General features: G+C 25.7%; 1 protein-coding gene across 5 annotated transcripts in view; it reads left to right on the top strand.

Annotated features, from left to right (window-relative positions):
• The window catches only part of LOC111675782, a 391,828-nt gene that overhangs the window by 357,974 nt on the left and 15,242 nt on the right, over positions 1 to 18,612 (top strand). For all 5 annotated transcript variants that reach the window (XM_046950025.1, XM_046950024.1, XM_046950028.1 and 2 more), the window contains 4 exons: positions 654 to 794; positions 1,033 to 1,164; positions 1,406 to 1,503; positions 10,990 to 11,219. In XM_046950025.1, the coding sequence (XP_046805981.1) occupies positions 654 to 794; positions 1,033 to 1,164; positions 1,406 to 1,503; positions 10,990 to 11,219 (601 nt within the window). The remainder of the gene's footprint in view (positions 1 to 653; positions 795 to 1,032; positions 1,165 to 1,405; positions 1,504 to 10,989; positions 11,220 to 18,612) is intronic.

The raw sequence follows: 18,612 nt of genomic DNA, 5'->3' as shown, positions 1-18,612 counted from the left end.
ATCGATTAAAACTAATATTTATTGATTAAAAAAGTCGAAAACTGTTTATTAAATACATAGTGTGCAACACACGAGGAAAAGCATATTGATATCAATTATATGACCTTGTACTTATAAGTGGAAATAATTTTTTGGCTTTTAAGGGTAATATTTGTAGCTTAAAGTTTATTAAATTCACTTCGTGCTACAAATAAGGAACACGTCAATTTAAAGAATATGTTTCTTTTGTATGTAGCCAAAAAATATATTTCTTATTTAGCTCATTACTGTTTAATAACGGCATCAACTGTTGGAAATTTATATGGAAACATTAACCACAATTTTACAGGGGACACCCTTATGTACATATTTACATATGTATATACGTAAATATTGTGTGTATTCATGAAAATTAAGTTAAAGATTTCAGCTGCTAAAATTCACATGCACATTTCTGAAGGCTAAACATCTTAAATATCTACATACACATATAAAATGTTTAAATTTTCTTCTTTTATTGCGAATTATAGATTCCTGCAATATTCCCCTAACTAACTATTAGAACAATTTTGTTTATTTTAAATATTTCCCTAATTTTCAACAAATCTAATTTATTCCTTCCTTCTTTTATTTTTCTTTCTGATTTTTTCTTTATTTTTCTTATTTTACAACAGTGCCACCAAGGATTCATCATATTAGTACCAGCGGTCATTTGCAAGTTAAAAAAGGTTCATCAGTACGTATTGAGTGTTCAGCCTCTGGTAATCCAACGCCAAATGTTACATGGAGTCGTAAAAATAATATTTTGCCCAATGGTAAGATATTTCCTGTATAAATAGTATATCTTTATTGCACATACATACATTTACAACTAAAAAGAAACAAGTATATTTTTTCTCGGTACCTTTTTTGTTTTAAATTGAATTGAAGGACAATGTAAAACTTAAGGGTCATTTTTATATACAATTTTTTAAACTAAATATTTTCTTTATGCTAATTTTTTTTTGTTCTTGGTTTTATTTCTATTTTCTTTCTTTGTGCAAAAACAAAAAGGCGAGGAGAAACTTCATTCTCATATTCTGTCAATTGAAAATGTGGATCGTCATAAGGGCGGCGTTTATATATGTACCGCCAATAATGGTGTTGGCCAACCCGCCTCTAGTCAAGTGGTTTTACATGTTTTATGTAAGTATATGTTAATAGTTGTTAAAGTTTTTTTTTTCTTATTTTATTATATTTTTCTGCAATTTTATAAAAGTATTCATATAAAAATAATATTCTTTGACTACCCCTCTATAAAAATATTATTTTGTTTAGTAAAATATAAATTTTTATTAGTTTGTTTAGTTCTTATATATTTCTTTGTTGTCCTGTTGTTTTAACATTTAATTTTTATGTTTTTGTCTTTCTATATTTTTTATGGCAGATCCTCCTGAAATCACAGTGGAACGTCCTGTGGTATTTTCCGGAGAGGGTCATGAGGCCATGCTTGTGTGCATAGTTCATGGCGAAACTCAACCAGAGGTAGGTTTCACTTCATGTATTTTTTACGACTTCTTATTGTTATTATTAAAGTAATAAAATTTACATAATTATGAGTAGGATAAAAAAGGAACAGATATGAAATGGTTGGAATCGATATTTGCATTTTTTTTGTTTAATATTCGCCAAGCTATAAGCTCACTATTTTGATCCAAAAAAAAAAATTAAAATAACAAAATACTATGGTTACAACAATAAATAAGTTTTTTATTATGTCTTATCAATACAAACTCTCTTTAATTAATTTCAATTATTGATGGTATAATCAAAACAGTTGAATGTGGTTGGTAAAAGTAACTGCTTAAATAGTCTAGCAATATAGGTGGCCATTTATATTCCTTATATTCGTTAAAATAGTTATTGACTGATTTGTTTAAAAAAATTCTCAAACACGATCCAATTAGAAAAAAATTTGGGTTACTTTGACATCTAATCCCCTAAATATCAAACAATATAGGAAAATAAATAACTTTTTCTCTTGCATCCACATTTAAAAACAAAAAAAAAACCTAAAAGTTTGTAAAAACATGTCTGATAAAAAAGCGTAAGAATCATTTTAGATTTCTAGGTGCTCAAGATTTTAGGCATTTTGTGTTCACACGGAAAATTTGGTAAACTTTTTGATCATAAAGCTTTAATACATAAACTTTATATATTCAATCATACCAAATACTAGTGAGAAAATCTATTCGCACTTTACAAAACGTTATAAGCCCAAGATAATATGCATATATTAAAAAAAACTTAGATAATATGTACATACAACTTATTTTGACTTTATGTATTATGCACAGTATTTTTTAAATATAATAAATTAAGCATTCGTTTCATATTCATCCGTTTTAACTGGAAAAATATTCAATGGATGCAACATTTAAATGCAATATTAAATATGCAAAAAAATGTATGTACATACATATGTATGTATATTCAATTTACTAATTATGACAAATCTATAAAACTAACATGTAATTTTATTTTTAAAAATTATGTATGTAGATTTATTGAAAATATATTTGATATTTATTTTTGCAAGTAAAACATAAACATATAAAATTCAATTACAAATATTTTAAATTAAATTGTATATCATTAATTATTGCAGGGATTGCCTGTTATCACACTACTATTTATTTATTTATTATTTTCTTTTTCAAACAATATACTGAAGATATTATGACATTTGTATGACAGGCAATAAATGTAATTATGTATGTATGCGAACATTAATGCAGTAAAATAATGGAAGTTATTAGTGGTTTAGCAATTTTTTTTAAAAGAGCAAAAAATAATTAATTAAATTTTGTAGTTTGTTAGTTATGTGAATAACAGTGCAGAATATGTAAATTAAATTTTGGTTTTAAATGCGTTATAACATAAAGAATTTAATACAAATATAATTATAGGTTTTCGGTTCAAATTGTAGTTAGTGTGGTAAACGCGTTTTTGCTTAAAATACCATATTACATTACAACATTATAGTGCAAAAGGTATTATGTGTTTCTTGTTCTTCTACAGCCAATAGAAAAAATAGGTTTCTGGGTTATATTCAGCATAATACATGTGAAGAAACTAATGAGTTTTATCTCTTGACAAAAATCTTCTTTTTACTACAAAAAGCTTTTGAATTGAATTTAAATACCAACATGAATTTTCTTCCTTTTTAAATCCTCTATAAACTCTTTACTATTATTTGTTTTTAATGCAGAAGCTGTAACAAACAGAAGAAATGTTGGGGGTATATTGCTTTTGTTGTTCCGATCGAAACACATGGAAATATTGGTCATAGACCTACAAAAGTGCAAAGTGTTGAAAGCTCGACAGAGACCGAACGACAAGGTTAAATTTTTATACAAATATACCATATAGGAAAGGTTGTTTGGTATTAGAACAGTTCCAATTTTTAAGGTTTAAAAACTGGACAGAAATAACTATATTTTTTTATATATGAATATTTTGTTAATTCGAAAGATTTGTTTGTTGATTAAGCCCTTTTCCAAATAAAAACTTAACGTTTATATAGGAATGCTTCTTTTACGGAATATATTGTGATGATGGGTATATAGATTCGACATATCCAAATATAACACTCTTACTAGCTTTGTTTCATTTCGTTGGTATAAAACAGTTTCAACACTAATTAAAAGCGGATTAAACATATAAGTTCACGTAACATGATAGTAATGAATATATAGAAAAAAAATATATCAAAAGAATTTAAACTATTTATTATTCAAAATTTATTTATATGGTGGTGTTTGAAAAGTAATTTGCAGAATAGAAAAAAAAATATTTTAACGTACATATAAGGTTAATAATTACGAGTATATTTACTAAAACTGAAACGCATATTTGTTTAAAAAATAGCTTATCCTTCTTTATGCCATTGTTTAGAAAACTGTGGCTTTAACATAAAATTAATAAGTTTAATGTAATTTTTCCTTCCTATTAAAAGTAATTTTAATTTAGTGCACAAAAGTGACTTTAATATAGTCCAAATTAAAACATTTTTTTTAATTGAAGTCAATCAAAAAATATACACAAATACCGAAGTTTTTTGATCTATTATTTGTGACAGCCGGGGGTATACTTGTTAATGAATTATTGATATTACAAAAACAAGTATACGCCTAACTTAAAAAAACACTTGGGATATTTTTATACCCTACACCACTACTTGTTTTTTCGTCTTTAGACCCAAGGACAAAGCCTATTTAATATGGTTAAAAACAATTAGTTTTTTTGCCTAGAACCCAGGCATCCGTGACACACTATTTTTGCAAAAAATGGCACGTATGCAACAAATCTTTGCGGCAAAACTAGGGGCTTTTTATAACGTAGTGGTTAAATAAAATGTACTTTTATACCTATCACACAAAAAAAGTTTTTTTGTCAAAAAATATATATATTCCCAATATTCCTCAATTAAAGCATATTGAAAAAATTGTGTATTTAAATTTACTAAAATCGATATAATTTTTATTTAAATGAACAGATTATCGTTCAAGATATCAAAGATAATGTGTTTGGTAAATTTCGTTAAAATGGAATAGCAAATCCACATGTTATTCGCTTACACATATATTCTTCCACATGTGTTCTTCTGTTAATCTTGCTTCCAACTTACCATTCCCGAATTTCAGTAAAACTATAAATCAACACATAATTTAATAAACTGGCCTATTTTAAGAATAATGTACTTATATTTCCTACCAACATACTTTGTTCTTTATAAATAAAGGGATAGAATGTATTGCATAAAAGATTGTTAAACTGCAATGAGAGGCGTTAAATTGTATACATTTAGCACAATAAAACAGAATTAAATGCAACAAAAAATATATAAATGAACAAATAATAAAAAATAAAGTGAAATAAAAATGCAAATGTACAAATTGCATGCGGAAATACGATTCTGCCGGAAACCGCCTACGTTCATGAATTTAATCTGAGTATACAAATTTGTAGGCATATCAGTATAAATGCAGCAAATGAAAGAAAAAATGTTACAACAAGAAAAACATTTTAAATTAAAAAAGATGTATTTATTATATACATGTGAATATTTACTTGCACATTAGGATGGCTCTGTTTAGATAGGGTAACAAGATAGTGTCTTCCTAAATAAAACAATATTTCTTTATGAAGATACAGTTTACAATGCAAAGCATTATGGTTCAAAATATAAATCTAATATAAACAAAATAATTTAATCACCTTTTAGTCAAAATCAAATATTTTAAAATTCTAACAACGTTAAAAATTGAGCCACTAAATATACTGTTAAATAATTAAAAACAAACAAGTTTTTATATATTGAGTCATTAACTTTTATTTAAATTTACACTTTGGCTTAATAAAAATCGAATAATTATTTACTTAACTATAAGTACTTAGAATATCATTAATAATTATTTGTGTTTTATGCAAAGTATTTATGTATTCATTAATTCAAGCTGTGAATTAAAGTGCAAAATTTATTTGTATTTTGGTCTGATGTGGAAAAATCAAATATAAATAGAAATATCTTTGGAAATCAAATATCATTATTTAGATATGGATGACTAGATATACTTTCATACATAAATGCATATATAAAGAAATAGAGTGTCCCATGAAACAACTATTTTAGGGAAATTTTAAAATTATCAATTAAAAGTTTTAAACATGCTGCCCACATGATATGAGTAAAATGCATACTTTTTTTAATATATTTCTCTAAGGGAGCACTCTAATAATCATACAAATCTATATACATATGTATATTTATAAATATAAAATGTACAAATCATAACTTATATGAACACATACTGTATCGAAACAAACATAATATTCAGTAGGGGGTTTTACATTTTTCATTTAATGCATTTCATTAAATGAAAAATGTGTACATACAATTTCTGAGTATAGTTAATATCCAAACCCGATCAGCGCAAAACGCTATAGTTTACTCCAAAAAAAGATTATACTTAGAACTAAAGTTTAGAAAAATATGTATTTATAATTAAAAAACGAAAAAATATGATTTCATGATATCTATCACCCTAATGTATACACATTAATGAATAGCTATTTGAATGACTAAACTTAATGAAAGAGTGAATGATATTTTGCAATCTTGCATAAAACATAAATAATAATAATAATTTAAAAATATACTCTAGATCGTATGTATTTGCATGAATACAAAAATAACTAGAAATATAAATAGATATGTATGTGTGTGTATATACGTGTACATAAGCACTTCTGTACTTATTTTGTTGTTATATTCAAATCCTTACATCAAACCATATTATTATAAATTTAATTTAAATTTATCATAATATTTTCCATAAAATTATTCAAGAGAATATTTGTGTTTTATAACAAATCAGTTAATTAAAATATTTAAATACTTTAGGTATTATAATTTACATTTTAAATCAATCAAACTCAAAGTTCAAACACTTTATCAATATTAACATGTCATATAATGATAATTATTTTCAAAAAAAATTACTTATTACTCTGCAAATTATTTTGTCAGAAAACAAATTTATAATTTCAATTATAAACATATCATGAACTGAAATTAAAAAAGCTCTAATCAAATATAAAAAAAAAAACAATTTTATTATTGATTCCAAAATTACCGGCCAAAATTTTCGATTTTATGAACAAAAAACAAAAGACACTATTTAGAGAAGCATTGAAATATTAAAGATAAATAGTATAATTTATCTATTTTATACCCTCCACAAGTTCTGATAGAGGGTCCATTTAGATATGTATGTCTGTCTACCTTAATCACGCTCACGTTAAAACTAAGTAAAGGAAGCCTGCAAAATTCACCCAAAATATCTACTATTTACCCGAGCAGTTTTTATCGAAAATCAGCAAAAACGGTTCACAACGTAAATAGTTATACACAAAAATTTTAGACTACCAAAAAAACTAATGTTTTCCTCGAGCATCCAGGGGTAAATTATGTTCCAAATAGACTCCGTGTAAAATTACATACATTTTATCAAAAATGGATTCATATATCACCACAAAATTTTGCACATATGTATATAACATAACCAGAAATCATATTATTAACGTAGATCTATATCAGTTCATAAGGCCCAATTTGTAAATAACTGAAATGCACATAACTAATTAATAAAAGATAAATGTAAATTACTCCGATACTTTTTCCTGATTATGCCCCTTAAAAGGTCGATTTCCGATAATAACATATTTCACTGACAAAAAGATGTATCGCTATAAAAAACAACACGAGTATATATTTGTATACAAATCAAATATATACAAAGTTCCGTAAATTGTTAGGTACTAGATCAGAAAAAGCTCCATAGATCATTGAAGCAAAATTATGTCTATATTACTAACTAATAGAAGAAAATTTCATCTCGATGGGTTATACTAGTTGAATTAGTTCAATAAAAACTGCTACATTTATCTGTTTTTATATCACTGATTGATTTTGTAAAAGTAATTCAAAAAATTAAAAAAGTTTCATGTAATTTTAATATTTTTTTTTTGAATCAGGCTTTTTGAGTTGCATCACTTTAGTTTACTAATCAACAATATTAAAAAAGAATATTACCCTACTATAAGAAAACCTTTGCTACAAACACAGATATATACAATAGACAGATGAAAATCCTTTAAAGTTGAACAAGTATGTAATAAATCCGCATTTATATTTTTAATTGATATTAATGATTTCAATAAAAATAAAAAAATCTACAGAAGCAATTCAAGTCAATATTTCCTAGTTTTATTTAATATACAAGTATACTTAAGAACATTGAAGTAAATTTCTAATAGATGCATTCAAATATTTTATTTAAATGAATTGCTATTGATGCTCATATAAAAGATATTGAAAATTATCCGTGGGAGTTGTAATATTGTCATTTTAAATGTTCTTAATGTTAAATCCTATCATCATTTCGACATTAACAACATTCCTTAGAAGTACATCTTTTAAGACTGTTATATATCCAATCATGGAAAATTTGTAAGAACATTTTTCAATGATTATTACTTAAAGAAGTTAGAATTTTTAGAAATCTTATTAAAATTTAAAAAATAGGAATAACAAATTGTCTATTAAAAATAAATAAATTTGAAAATTAATAATATTTCAACTATATAAAATTTAATTGATTTGCATAAATGTTTTTGTTTTTCTTTAATATTTATTATTATATACTGAATGAAAAAAACAAAATTAAATAAAATTCAATACATATAATATTTTACTAACAAACACTATCATTTCAATCTCTATTCTTATCTTTTCATGTGTCCTTCTGGTACAATCAACAAACAATCAACATGCAAATGCAAACAACAACAATAATAACAAACTAAAAACGTTAAATTATAAAAAATATTAAACTACAAAAAAATTCAATAACAAATATATAAACAAAAAAATCATAAAATAACAATGGATATTAATAATATTAACGCTTTTATGCCATGTCAACACATACGCTACGATACGCTTCACTAACATGAAATACAAAATAAAATAAAAATATTTATTTTGTCCTTTTGTTAATAAATTCCCAACAACTACAATAACGGCACGCCTTTTGTGATGTTAAAAATGAAACGTGAAAAAAACATAAACATCAACAATATTTTTGCGTAAATATGAAAAAAAATTAAATTTTAACCAAAAATAAAATCTTAAAATAAATTTATCTATCTCCATGTGTGTGATAAATTATTTTCTCCTTAAAAAAAACTAACAAATAAAATAATAATAACCAAAAACTGCAAACGTCAACAAAAAAACATGGATTTTTTGACACATTTCGGATGGAAAAATGTCACGTAAAAACGTAAACAAACATTGAAAAATAAACGTATGTGTTTTTTTGTTTTGTATGATTATGGCGGTCTCTTGCTTTTGCCGCTTTGTTTCCTGTTTTATGCACACATGACCATTCATGTTGCTAAAAATGGTTGATGTTTATACACATGACAAAATATGGCATAAAACAAAAACATACATGGACAACAATGAAAACCAAAAAAATTTAAAAATATATTTAATAAAATAACAACAACAACAACAAATGATAATAATAACAATGCCAATCATGATGATGAAAACAACATTGTTTTACTTTGAAAACTAAAAAAATGAATTTTATCATTTTTGGAAATGGCAATCAACTAAATATGAATAACATCACTCTACCTTTGTTCTCACTTGTATACGATTGCGACATCCATACCACCCAACATCTCAACCACGACTTCACATTTGTTTGTCACAATCGCCCAACCACTGCATTTGTGGCCTCAATTGTCTATTTTATTTGTTCTATTTTTATTTGCGTTTCAAATTTATTTTGTGACGTTTGTTTTGTTGTTATTGCATTGTGTTTTTTTTGTTTGCAAATCCGTTTGCCACAAATTTATTTTTCTCTCTATTTGTTTATTTTCCATATATTTGTATCTATTTGTTTTGTCGTTATTTTATTTAATGTTTTCCTCCTTTTTTGTTCAAAAAAATAAATGTACACCTGCTGCTGTTGCTCTTTTTGTTATTATTAATCCTTGTATGTCCTATTCTATCAACGTAAACGACTATACAAATAAATTGTTGATGTTTCGTTCATCCTTGAATTAAATTTGTAAAAAAAATTTATATTTTATAACATGTGTCACATGTTGTCTTAATTTCATTATCTGTTTCGTTTTTTTTTTCTTGATATATCATACGTCAAATTCTCTAAATGTAATATGTTTGAATTTTTATTGTTTCCTTTTTTCGAAAAAATTTCATCAAAATCAGGTTTGTATTGGTATTTGTATACCCTACTATCCCTAAAAGAGAAGTAAAAGAATCACAATATATTAGCAAAGTACAGTAGAAGCTTTCTAGAAAATCTTAAAAAAACTTTAATTAAAGTTCAAGATATTGATAACAGAAGTTCACTGATTTCATTGATTTTATTTTAAACCATAAAAAGTTAAATTTCATAACACAAAACTGTGGGTAAATTAATGAGTTATAATTATTAAGTAAAGTCCAGTACCAAGATTAAACATAAAACACGTTCTCATGTCGCAGAAATTGACAATTATCGATCGATCATAAAGGAATTCATTGGCTAAAAGTTATTATAATATTTTAGATGTTACATAACTACTTACTTTTCAGTGATAATTATTTACCATCCGAATTACTTCGAAATACTCTAACAATGACTCTCTTTCATTTAATTGAGATTTAAGAATTTTGTTTCACAAAAAGAAACAAAATTAAATTTGTGGTGTAGTGAGTAGAACATTTGAATAACAAACCGATGTCTCTAATTCATATTCTCGATAGCTCTTTTTATTATTGAAAACAAAACAACTTACTCAACAACTTCTCAAGTACATCTCTAACTTCCTATTTGCAAGCAAGTGTAGAAATACTTAAATGCTAATAAGGAAGTAGTGAAAAGAGATTTTATTAATATTTTAACTAGTTTTAACTCATTACTTTTAAATGTAAGTTTTTCATGGGATATTGTTATTATCTAGAATAAATTAAAATTGACATTTATGATTTTTAAATACTTAAAGAATAACTCAACAATATTCTGAATTACTTATAATAAAATGCTTATAATTACTTATTTCCATTATATAACATAAACTAGTGATATGTTCTAATTAAAATTTTTTTGATACCATTGAATAACATTCGTCTGTCATTACGGTATTATATAATTCTGAAAATGTACTTCTACTTTAAATTTGCAACTGTTAAAAAAAAAGATACGAAATAATTTAATAGGTTTACCACAAAATTTATAAAGCACATCTGTTATATAATTTATACGTCAAATCTCTAATTATTTATATACATTCCTATATACATAACTATAAGTTTTCTTTTCCTTTTGTTTTATACTTTTTTTCCCAACGAATTTGTACTCATGTGATTTTGATGATGAAATTTAGGTTATATGGTTTAAGGATACCATGCAATTGGATACCACCGAACGTCATATTATGGAAAATCGTGGCTCACGTCATACCTTGATTATACGAAAAGTGCATCCACAAGATTTTGGTAATTATTCGTGTGTTGCTGAAAATCAACTTGGCAAGTCACGTAAAACTTTACAGTTGAGCGGTAAACCCAATGTAGCTGTTTTCAATTCACCACCAATCAGTCAGTATAAGGACAGGTAAGTAGGTCAAGTTATGGTAGAAATATTTGTAGCGATTTAACAAACCATGAGATTAACAAGTACATACATAAAATACAGCATAACACAAAGAACTATACATATATGTATACATATAGTAATATATATGTATACTGGCAATATATTCTGGAAAAATATAAATGTACGTGTAAAAGTGAAATCTACAAATTTCTTACTAATTAAAGCGAAATACATATATAGTATGTATTTTTAAATGTTTATGTCTGTATTTATTTCGTAAACATTCAATCTTATGTCAATAATGCTCTACACAGATACATGTAAATACATATATCTCTTTATATTAATACATACATATACATGAGAGTATTTCATTAAGCTGTGTTAGCAAATACAAGTCTAATTTTCGATACATGAAATAAATTGTCAACAACTTTGCTCAACTTTATGTTAGTAATTGCTAAGTGCCAAAAATATAATACAGTACATAAATATTAGAAGACTTTTAAACTATAATAATTAGTAAAATTTTTCAATTAATAAATATTAATATTACAAAAGGGGTCACTTTTGATCCTTATAATAGTGCCAAATAACTTTTTTTAAATACAGAAATATAATCTAGATTTTTTTTGCTCGTCTTCTTGTCTTAGAATTCACAACAAAGTATAAAGTATGTTTAAAAATAAGCAGCACAAAAAAACTTATTAATACATACATTCAAATATACTGGGGGAAAGAATAGTAAACATTTCTAGATTGTTTTGGAATTATGTAATATAGTAGGTATAAATAAGAAAATATTGGTCCTACTACCTAAAATTGGTCAATTATTTCGCCTATCCTCCATACAACTGTACCTTATGAATATGACTTTCGGAATATATCGGCAAAACTTACTTTCGTAAAGATAGGACCTAGCTCTCATATAAGCTTCCCTTCAGAAAATAACCTGAAGGTTAAAATTCACTTATAAACATTAAACGCACGATGAAATTCTGCATAATATCTTAAAACTCTACCAAAATTTATAAGAATAGGCCCATATTTACCATTACCGCTCTTATATTAAATCTCTTTTTTAATAAAAAATAAAAATATTCTGGAATTAAAGTAAAAAAAACATGTTATATGCTTAATTATTAAAAAAAATAATTAAAATTTTTTAAACATACTCGCATAAGGAATCACATGATCGACTATTCTTGTTTCATTTAGTTATTTTTAATTACCTTAAAACCTTCTTTACATGATGTCCTTTACTGAATGTATCGTTTTAATAAATTACTATATTATTACTTTTTAAAATGAAATAACAACAATATTTCAATAAAATAATAAATATAAAAATTTTTATGATTTCATATTAACATTCCACTCAAACATTTAAATGCAAAGCACTTACCAAAATGTTTAAAAAAGAATTTCACACAAAATAAAACCTTTATAGAAATGTTTTAGTTTTATTAATTTTAATTTTCAAACTTCAAATAAAATCAACAACCATTCACACTGAACTCACCTTATATAATCGGGAAAAACATATTGAAAAATAACCCACATTTTATTTTTCAATCCCAAAAGTTAAAAAATTAAATTGGCAATATGTATAATAGAGTGTCCAGTGCAACTATTTTTTATGGTTATCATGTTGAAATAACTCCGTTTGATTTTGCATTTTAATGTACTAAATACGAGAAATATTTAAATTATTTTTTTTAAATTATTTTTTTGGGCCTCAATGCCCAAATTTTTAAAACTTTTCATAATTCCATAATTTTTAGTTGATTATGGAAAAAATAATTGTAGAATTGCTTTACGGTATTTTTAGTCCACAAATTTTTTTTTGTGAGTTTGAGAGGCAAATTATTTTAGCTTTTTATAGAAATAAGTGTCAAAATTGTCTTAATTTTTATATCATACAGAAAAATATTTAAAAAATTGCATGACATTTGGTTTGGTTAATTTTAGAGTTTTAGTTAAGAAAATATCTCAGAGAATTGTTGTTGAACAAGTTCTAATGTCAACATTTTCAATCATTGCAACACGTTGTTAGGCAATTTTTTTTTTTTAATATTTATTATTTTTCTCGTATTAAGTTCATTAATAAATATTTTATTTCCAAATTAATGTTCATGGGACTCCCTTATGTATAACCAATACTACTAGTAGCTTGGGAATTAATAAAATAATATTGAAGTGGAAATACAGATGAGTCAATGAACTTTATTGAATATGGGAAAGTTTTTTATTTTAATTAAATATTTTTCCGTGGCAATCAAAAGAATAAAGAAGAGAAAAATAAATAAAACTACTAACATCTAATTGGTTATAGCATACTTTTTATTGAAACTTTCTTTTAAGAAGGACTACCGATTTGAAATCACCATTATTTTTTATTTTTATTTTTTTGCTATACATTTATTCAAATAATAGAAATTTCTTTAATTTGTTAAGAAAAATATTTAAAAATATTCTTTTCAAATTCAATAACCATTTTAATCATGTACCTGTTTTAAACATGTTGCTGTTTGTGATACCTTTTACTTTTTAATAAACTAATAACAATAGTATATATAATAAGAAATAAGGAAAAATATTAGATATACTTAAGAAATGTTATCAACATTCCGATAACATATCTTTGTCCAAACGAAAAATGTAATACCAACCTAATGGTATTGTTGGCAGCAAAAAATATGTGATAACTTGTAAAAGCGGTAAATACCATAGCACTAAAAATATTATATAGGGAAACATATCACTAACATAGATGCAGCAGTGAAAATAATAACAATAATATTAACGTATAATCGTAGGAAACATACATACGCATGTATATGAGTCTATCTGTCTGTGCAAATGTATTGTTAACTTGTTTTTAACATCTTCTTTACTTATACATGTATATAATCAACTACCAATTTTATCAATAGCATACTTCATGCATTCAACCGAAAAAAGCCAACGTAATTTTATACTTTATATAATTTTTTTGTGCAAACAATGGCACAACAGCAGAAAAAGACAGACAGACAATTTCATTATAAACCATCCCAAGTGTTGTAAGGGTATGGAACAGACATCACTGATATTCATCCACATGTTTTTCTTTTTAATATTCTTCTACAATACAATGGAATTGAAAATAAGCACGAGTACAATATAATAGTATTGTATAACACTCATGATCATATTAAGAAAGGTGGTAATATAGTATTGTATGTGGGAGAATAAATATAACTTGTTTAAATCATGAAGTATGTGAGTGTTTGTTCGTTAGTCTGCAGGTATTTTAAGACAAAGTATGATACATACATATAATAAACGTACGTACGCATATGGTGAAACTGACTATGATCTGATATTATAAAACATATACTTTATATCAATTAATTAGAATGCATTTTATATGGGTTCTCACCAAAAGTGTTAAGTGTTATTTGTGTCACCCAACTTTGAATCCATGCAAATTACTTCGGAAAAATGTCGATATAAAATTAGTTACTGGATTTAATGCAACGAAATTTTACATAAGATTAATTAGAGCATTTTGGAGTAGATTATAGGCTTTGTAAATAGAATAAGGGGCATAATAAACAATCTCTAAAAATACAAGTAGGATCAGAAAGTAACAATTTTTTAATATCGAAAATATTTACTTCTGATTCTAATTAAATATTGTACAACTTGAGCTAGTTATAATCTATAAAGTTTTTAATAGACAAGCAGGAATACTGTTTTAGAATCTAATGATGAACCAGATATGATTGACGAATAAATAAATAATTGTTATATAAAATTATTTTAAATATAAAGACTTCGGCATTAAGCTTTAAAACAAAAAGCAGCTCTTTTAAAAATATTGGTCAATGTCAGCCCTTCCATCTATTGAAAGATCGATAAGACCAGAGGGTTAAACTTTCACTCAAACGTTTTCGCATAACCTCTATATAAGTGGTACAGCTTTAATAGTTATAACTGTTTTAAAAATATAAGTATACCCATTGTTAAGCTTTATATGTGCCAAAAACTATATTTTATTAAAAAAATAGCTATAACACTTATTGCTAGCTTAAAAATAAGAATAAAGTTATAATATGAAATATAACCAACATTTATAGGAACGTAGATATCTTCGTGCCAAAGATGACACTTTAAATATAATAAATATAAATCATTGTTTATGCTGTAAGAGATTATAAACGTGCCGTTAAACGAATAGTACTTATATGGTTTATTTAACTAAGTACAAATTAATATATAGTATTGTTTTCTTTATATTTTCAATAGAAGCTATTAAACTTTCAGTGACTTTTGAAATTTTTTTCAAGCAATTAAAGCCTTTAATTGAACATAATAATACAACAATAAAAATCTAAAACTAAAACAACATTCGAATAACATCTTAAACAACATTTCTTTTTGTATAAATATTTATTTATTTTTTCTCTATAAAAATAACAATAAATAAAACTAAATTTTTAAATAAACTTTTAAATAGTAAATGTTTTCTTTTTTTGAACACTTACGACTAAATCACTAAAAAAATACAAAAGAACTTTAATATTTTAAGAATACCCTGCAGGACAATGAAAATTTTCTAAGCAAACAAAATTGTCTTAAAAACATTTTAGTGTGTTTTTTTTTCAATTTTTCTTTATTTACTTTTTCTATTCAACTATTAATACTTTCAAGTGAATCCGAATGCCTCAAGCGTACGCATATATATGAGTTTTTCACAGATAGACAAATACTTAATACTTTCTACTAACATACTTGACAAATAAAATTTTAAATTGGATTAGTTCTTGAAAATAAGTGAGACAAAAATTGAGAAAAAAACAAGTAAGAGTTCTATATTCGGCTGTGCCGAATCTTATATACCCTTCACCATGATGTGTTTAAAGCATTTTGTACCTTTTGAAGAACGAAAAAGTACCAAAAAGTCCCCATCTATGGGTCCTCAGTTAATCCGGGCCATACAAACTGAATTACATGTTCCTAGGTTCAATATTGTAGAAATTGTAAAAAGTACCTTTTGAAGAACGAAAAAGTACCAAGAAGTCCCCTTTTACTGGTTCTCACTTAATCCGAGATATACGAACTTAATAACATGTTTCTAGGTTCAATATTATAGAAATTTCAAAAAGTACCTTTTGAAGAATGAAAAAGTACCAAAAAGTACCCTTTCATGGGTCCTCACTTAATCCTGGCCATAATTACTTAATTACATGTTTCTAGGTTTAATATCGTAGAAATTGCAAAAAGTACCTTTTGAAAAACGAAAAAGTACCAAAAAGTCCCCTTGTAAGGGTCCTCACTTAATCCGGGCCATACATACTTAATTACATGTTTCTAGGTTCAATATTGTAGAAATTGCAAAAAGTACCTTTTGAAGAACGAAAAAGTACCAAAAAGTCCCCTTTTATGGGTCCTCACTTAATCCAGGCCATACATACTTAATTACATGTTTCTAGGTTCAATATTGTAGAAATTGCAAAAAGTACCTTTTGAACAACGAAAAAGTCCCCTTTTATGGGTCCTCACTTAATCCGGGCCATACATACTTAATTACATGTTTCTAGGTTCAATATTGTAGAAATTGCAAAAAGTACCTTTTGAAAAACGAAAAAGTACCAAAAACTCCTCTTGTTTGGGTCCTCACTTAATCCGGGCCATGCATACTTAATTTCATGTTTCTAGGTTCAATATTATAGAAATTTCAAAAAATACCTTTTGAAGAACGAAAAAGTACCAGAAAGTCCCCTTTTATAGGTTCTCACTTAATCCAGGCTCTACATACTTAATTTCATATTTCTAGCCAATAACAAAACATTAGTGCTGCTCTCGCTCTGCTACTCTTGCTCTGCTGCTCTTGCTCTGCTTTGCTTTTATAAACAAATTACAATAATAATATTTACCGTATTGTTATGTATTTTGTTTTTGTTTTTTGCAGTTTCTGTCTGAGCATGAATAAAAAATCTAAATTTTATATGAAATTTTCAGAGGTTGTCTCGGTTTTTTGCTCATATCTCCGTTATTTATGGACCGATTTTGCTGATTTTAAATAGCGTTCTTGCCGGTCGTATGTCTGATAGAATTATGGAAGATTCGGATCTCGCAGATATCTGGGGTCTTCTAAAAACTGATTTCAACAAACATACAGACAGACAGACAGACGGACAGGCAGACAGACATGGCTTAATCATCTCCGCTACCTATAAGGATCCAGAATATATATACTTTATAGGGTCGGAAAATTATATTATAGAAATTACAAACGGAATGACAAACTTATATATACCCTTCTCACGAAGATGAAGGGTATAAAAAAACAATATCGCAGACATGTGAACGTATGAATGTTAAAAAACAACAATTGATGGGAAAACTATAAGTATGACTAACAAAAGATTGAATGAAACTCAAGTTGACAAAACCCATTATTGCAACAGAATAATTACAGTGGGACAAAATTTGCAACGTTTTGAAAGAAAAAATGCAGTTTTAAATTTCTCATATATTTTTTAACTTTAAACTTAACTTAACCATTATTTAAGAGAAATAACTCTAGTTTACAACGATTTTGGCAATGGCATTAAACCTATATAGATTTCTTTATTCGTTATAAGATTTCAAATGTTTTAATTATTCATAATGTATTTATTTTTTATACAAACAATTTTACTGGACTTCCTTACAACTCCTTAACAAATATTAAAAATCACATTGCAATAATCTTAAGTCTTGGTGAATACAAGTCATTTTTATCACTCACACTTCCAAGCGCTTTTCGGAAAAAGTATAAGTGGTAATGTAATAAGTGAACTATGAGGGATATACCCAGATCAATAAGTATGTAATTCAGGAATAAAATGTCAATAATTTTTTTGAATTTTTTATTATTTAAAAAAAATATCAACAAAAATTACTATAAATCGGGCCAAAAATAAAGAAATCTGATAAAAAATCGGTTAATGAAGACTTAAATTTTATATTATTGAATTTAGGTTCCTAAAACAGGTGCAAGCACCCAAAAATCATTCTCATTTTCAAATATTTTTTCATCTCTACTTTATTTCAAAATTTCGATGTATAGGACAAAAAATAAAAATTATTAATTGACCGCCAGAACCCAAAAATATATGTTTCATTCAAAGAGCAAACAATAAATATTTATTTGTAAACTTGTGTAATCGATAATTTATTTTAAATAATAAAATATATACTGTTTTCTCCACTTTACTCCCACAGTATATTAACAAAATAAGAAAGAACAAATTTTAAATTTCCTTAAGAAACGAAATTAATTTAAAAATCTAGAAAAAACATTTAAATCCAAAATATAACTTAAAAATATAAAATAAATAAAATATTGTTTTGTCTTAGTAAGTGTAATTTAAGTAAT

The sequence above is a fragment of the Lucilia cuprina genome, chromosome 4 (genome assembly GCF_022045245.1).
Source record: "Lucilia cuprina isolate Lc7/37 chromosome 4, ASM2204524v1, whole genome shotgun sequence".
Taxonomy (NCBI): Eukaryota; Metazoa; Arthropoda; class Insecta; order Diptera; family Calliphoridae; genus Lucilia; species Lucilia cuprina.
The sequence above is the reverse complement of the archived record's forward strand: the minus strand, read 5'-3'. Positions and strand labels throughout refer to the sequence as shown.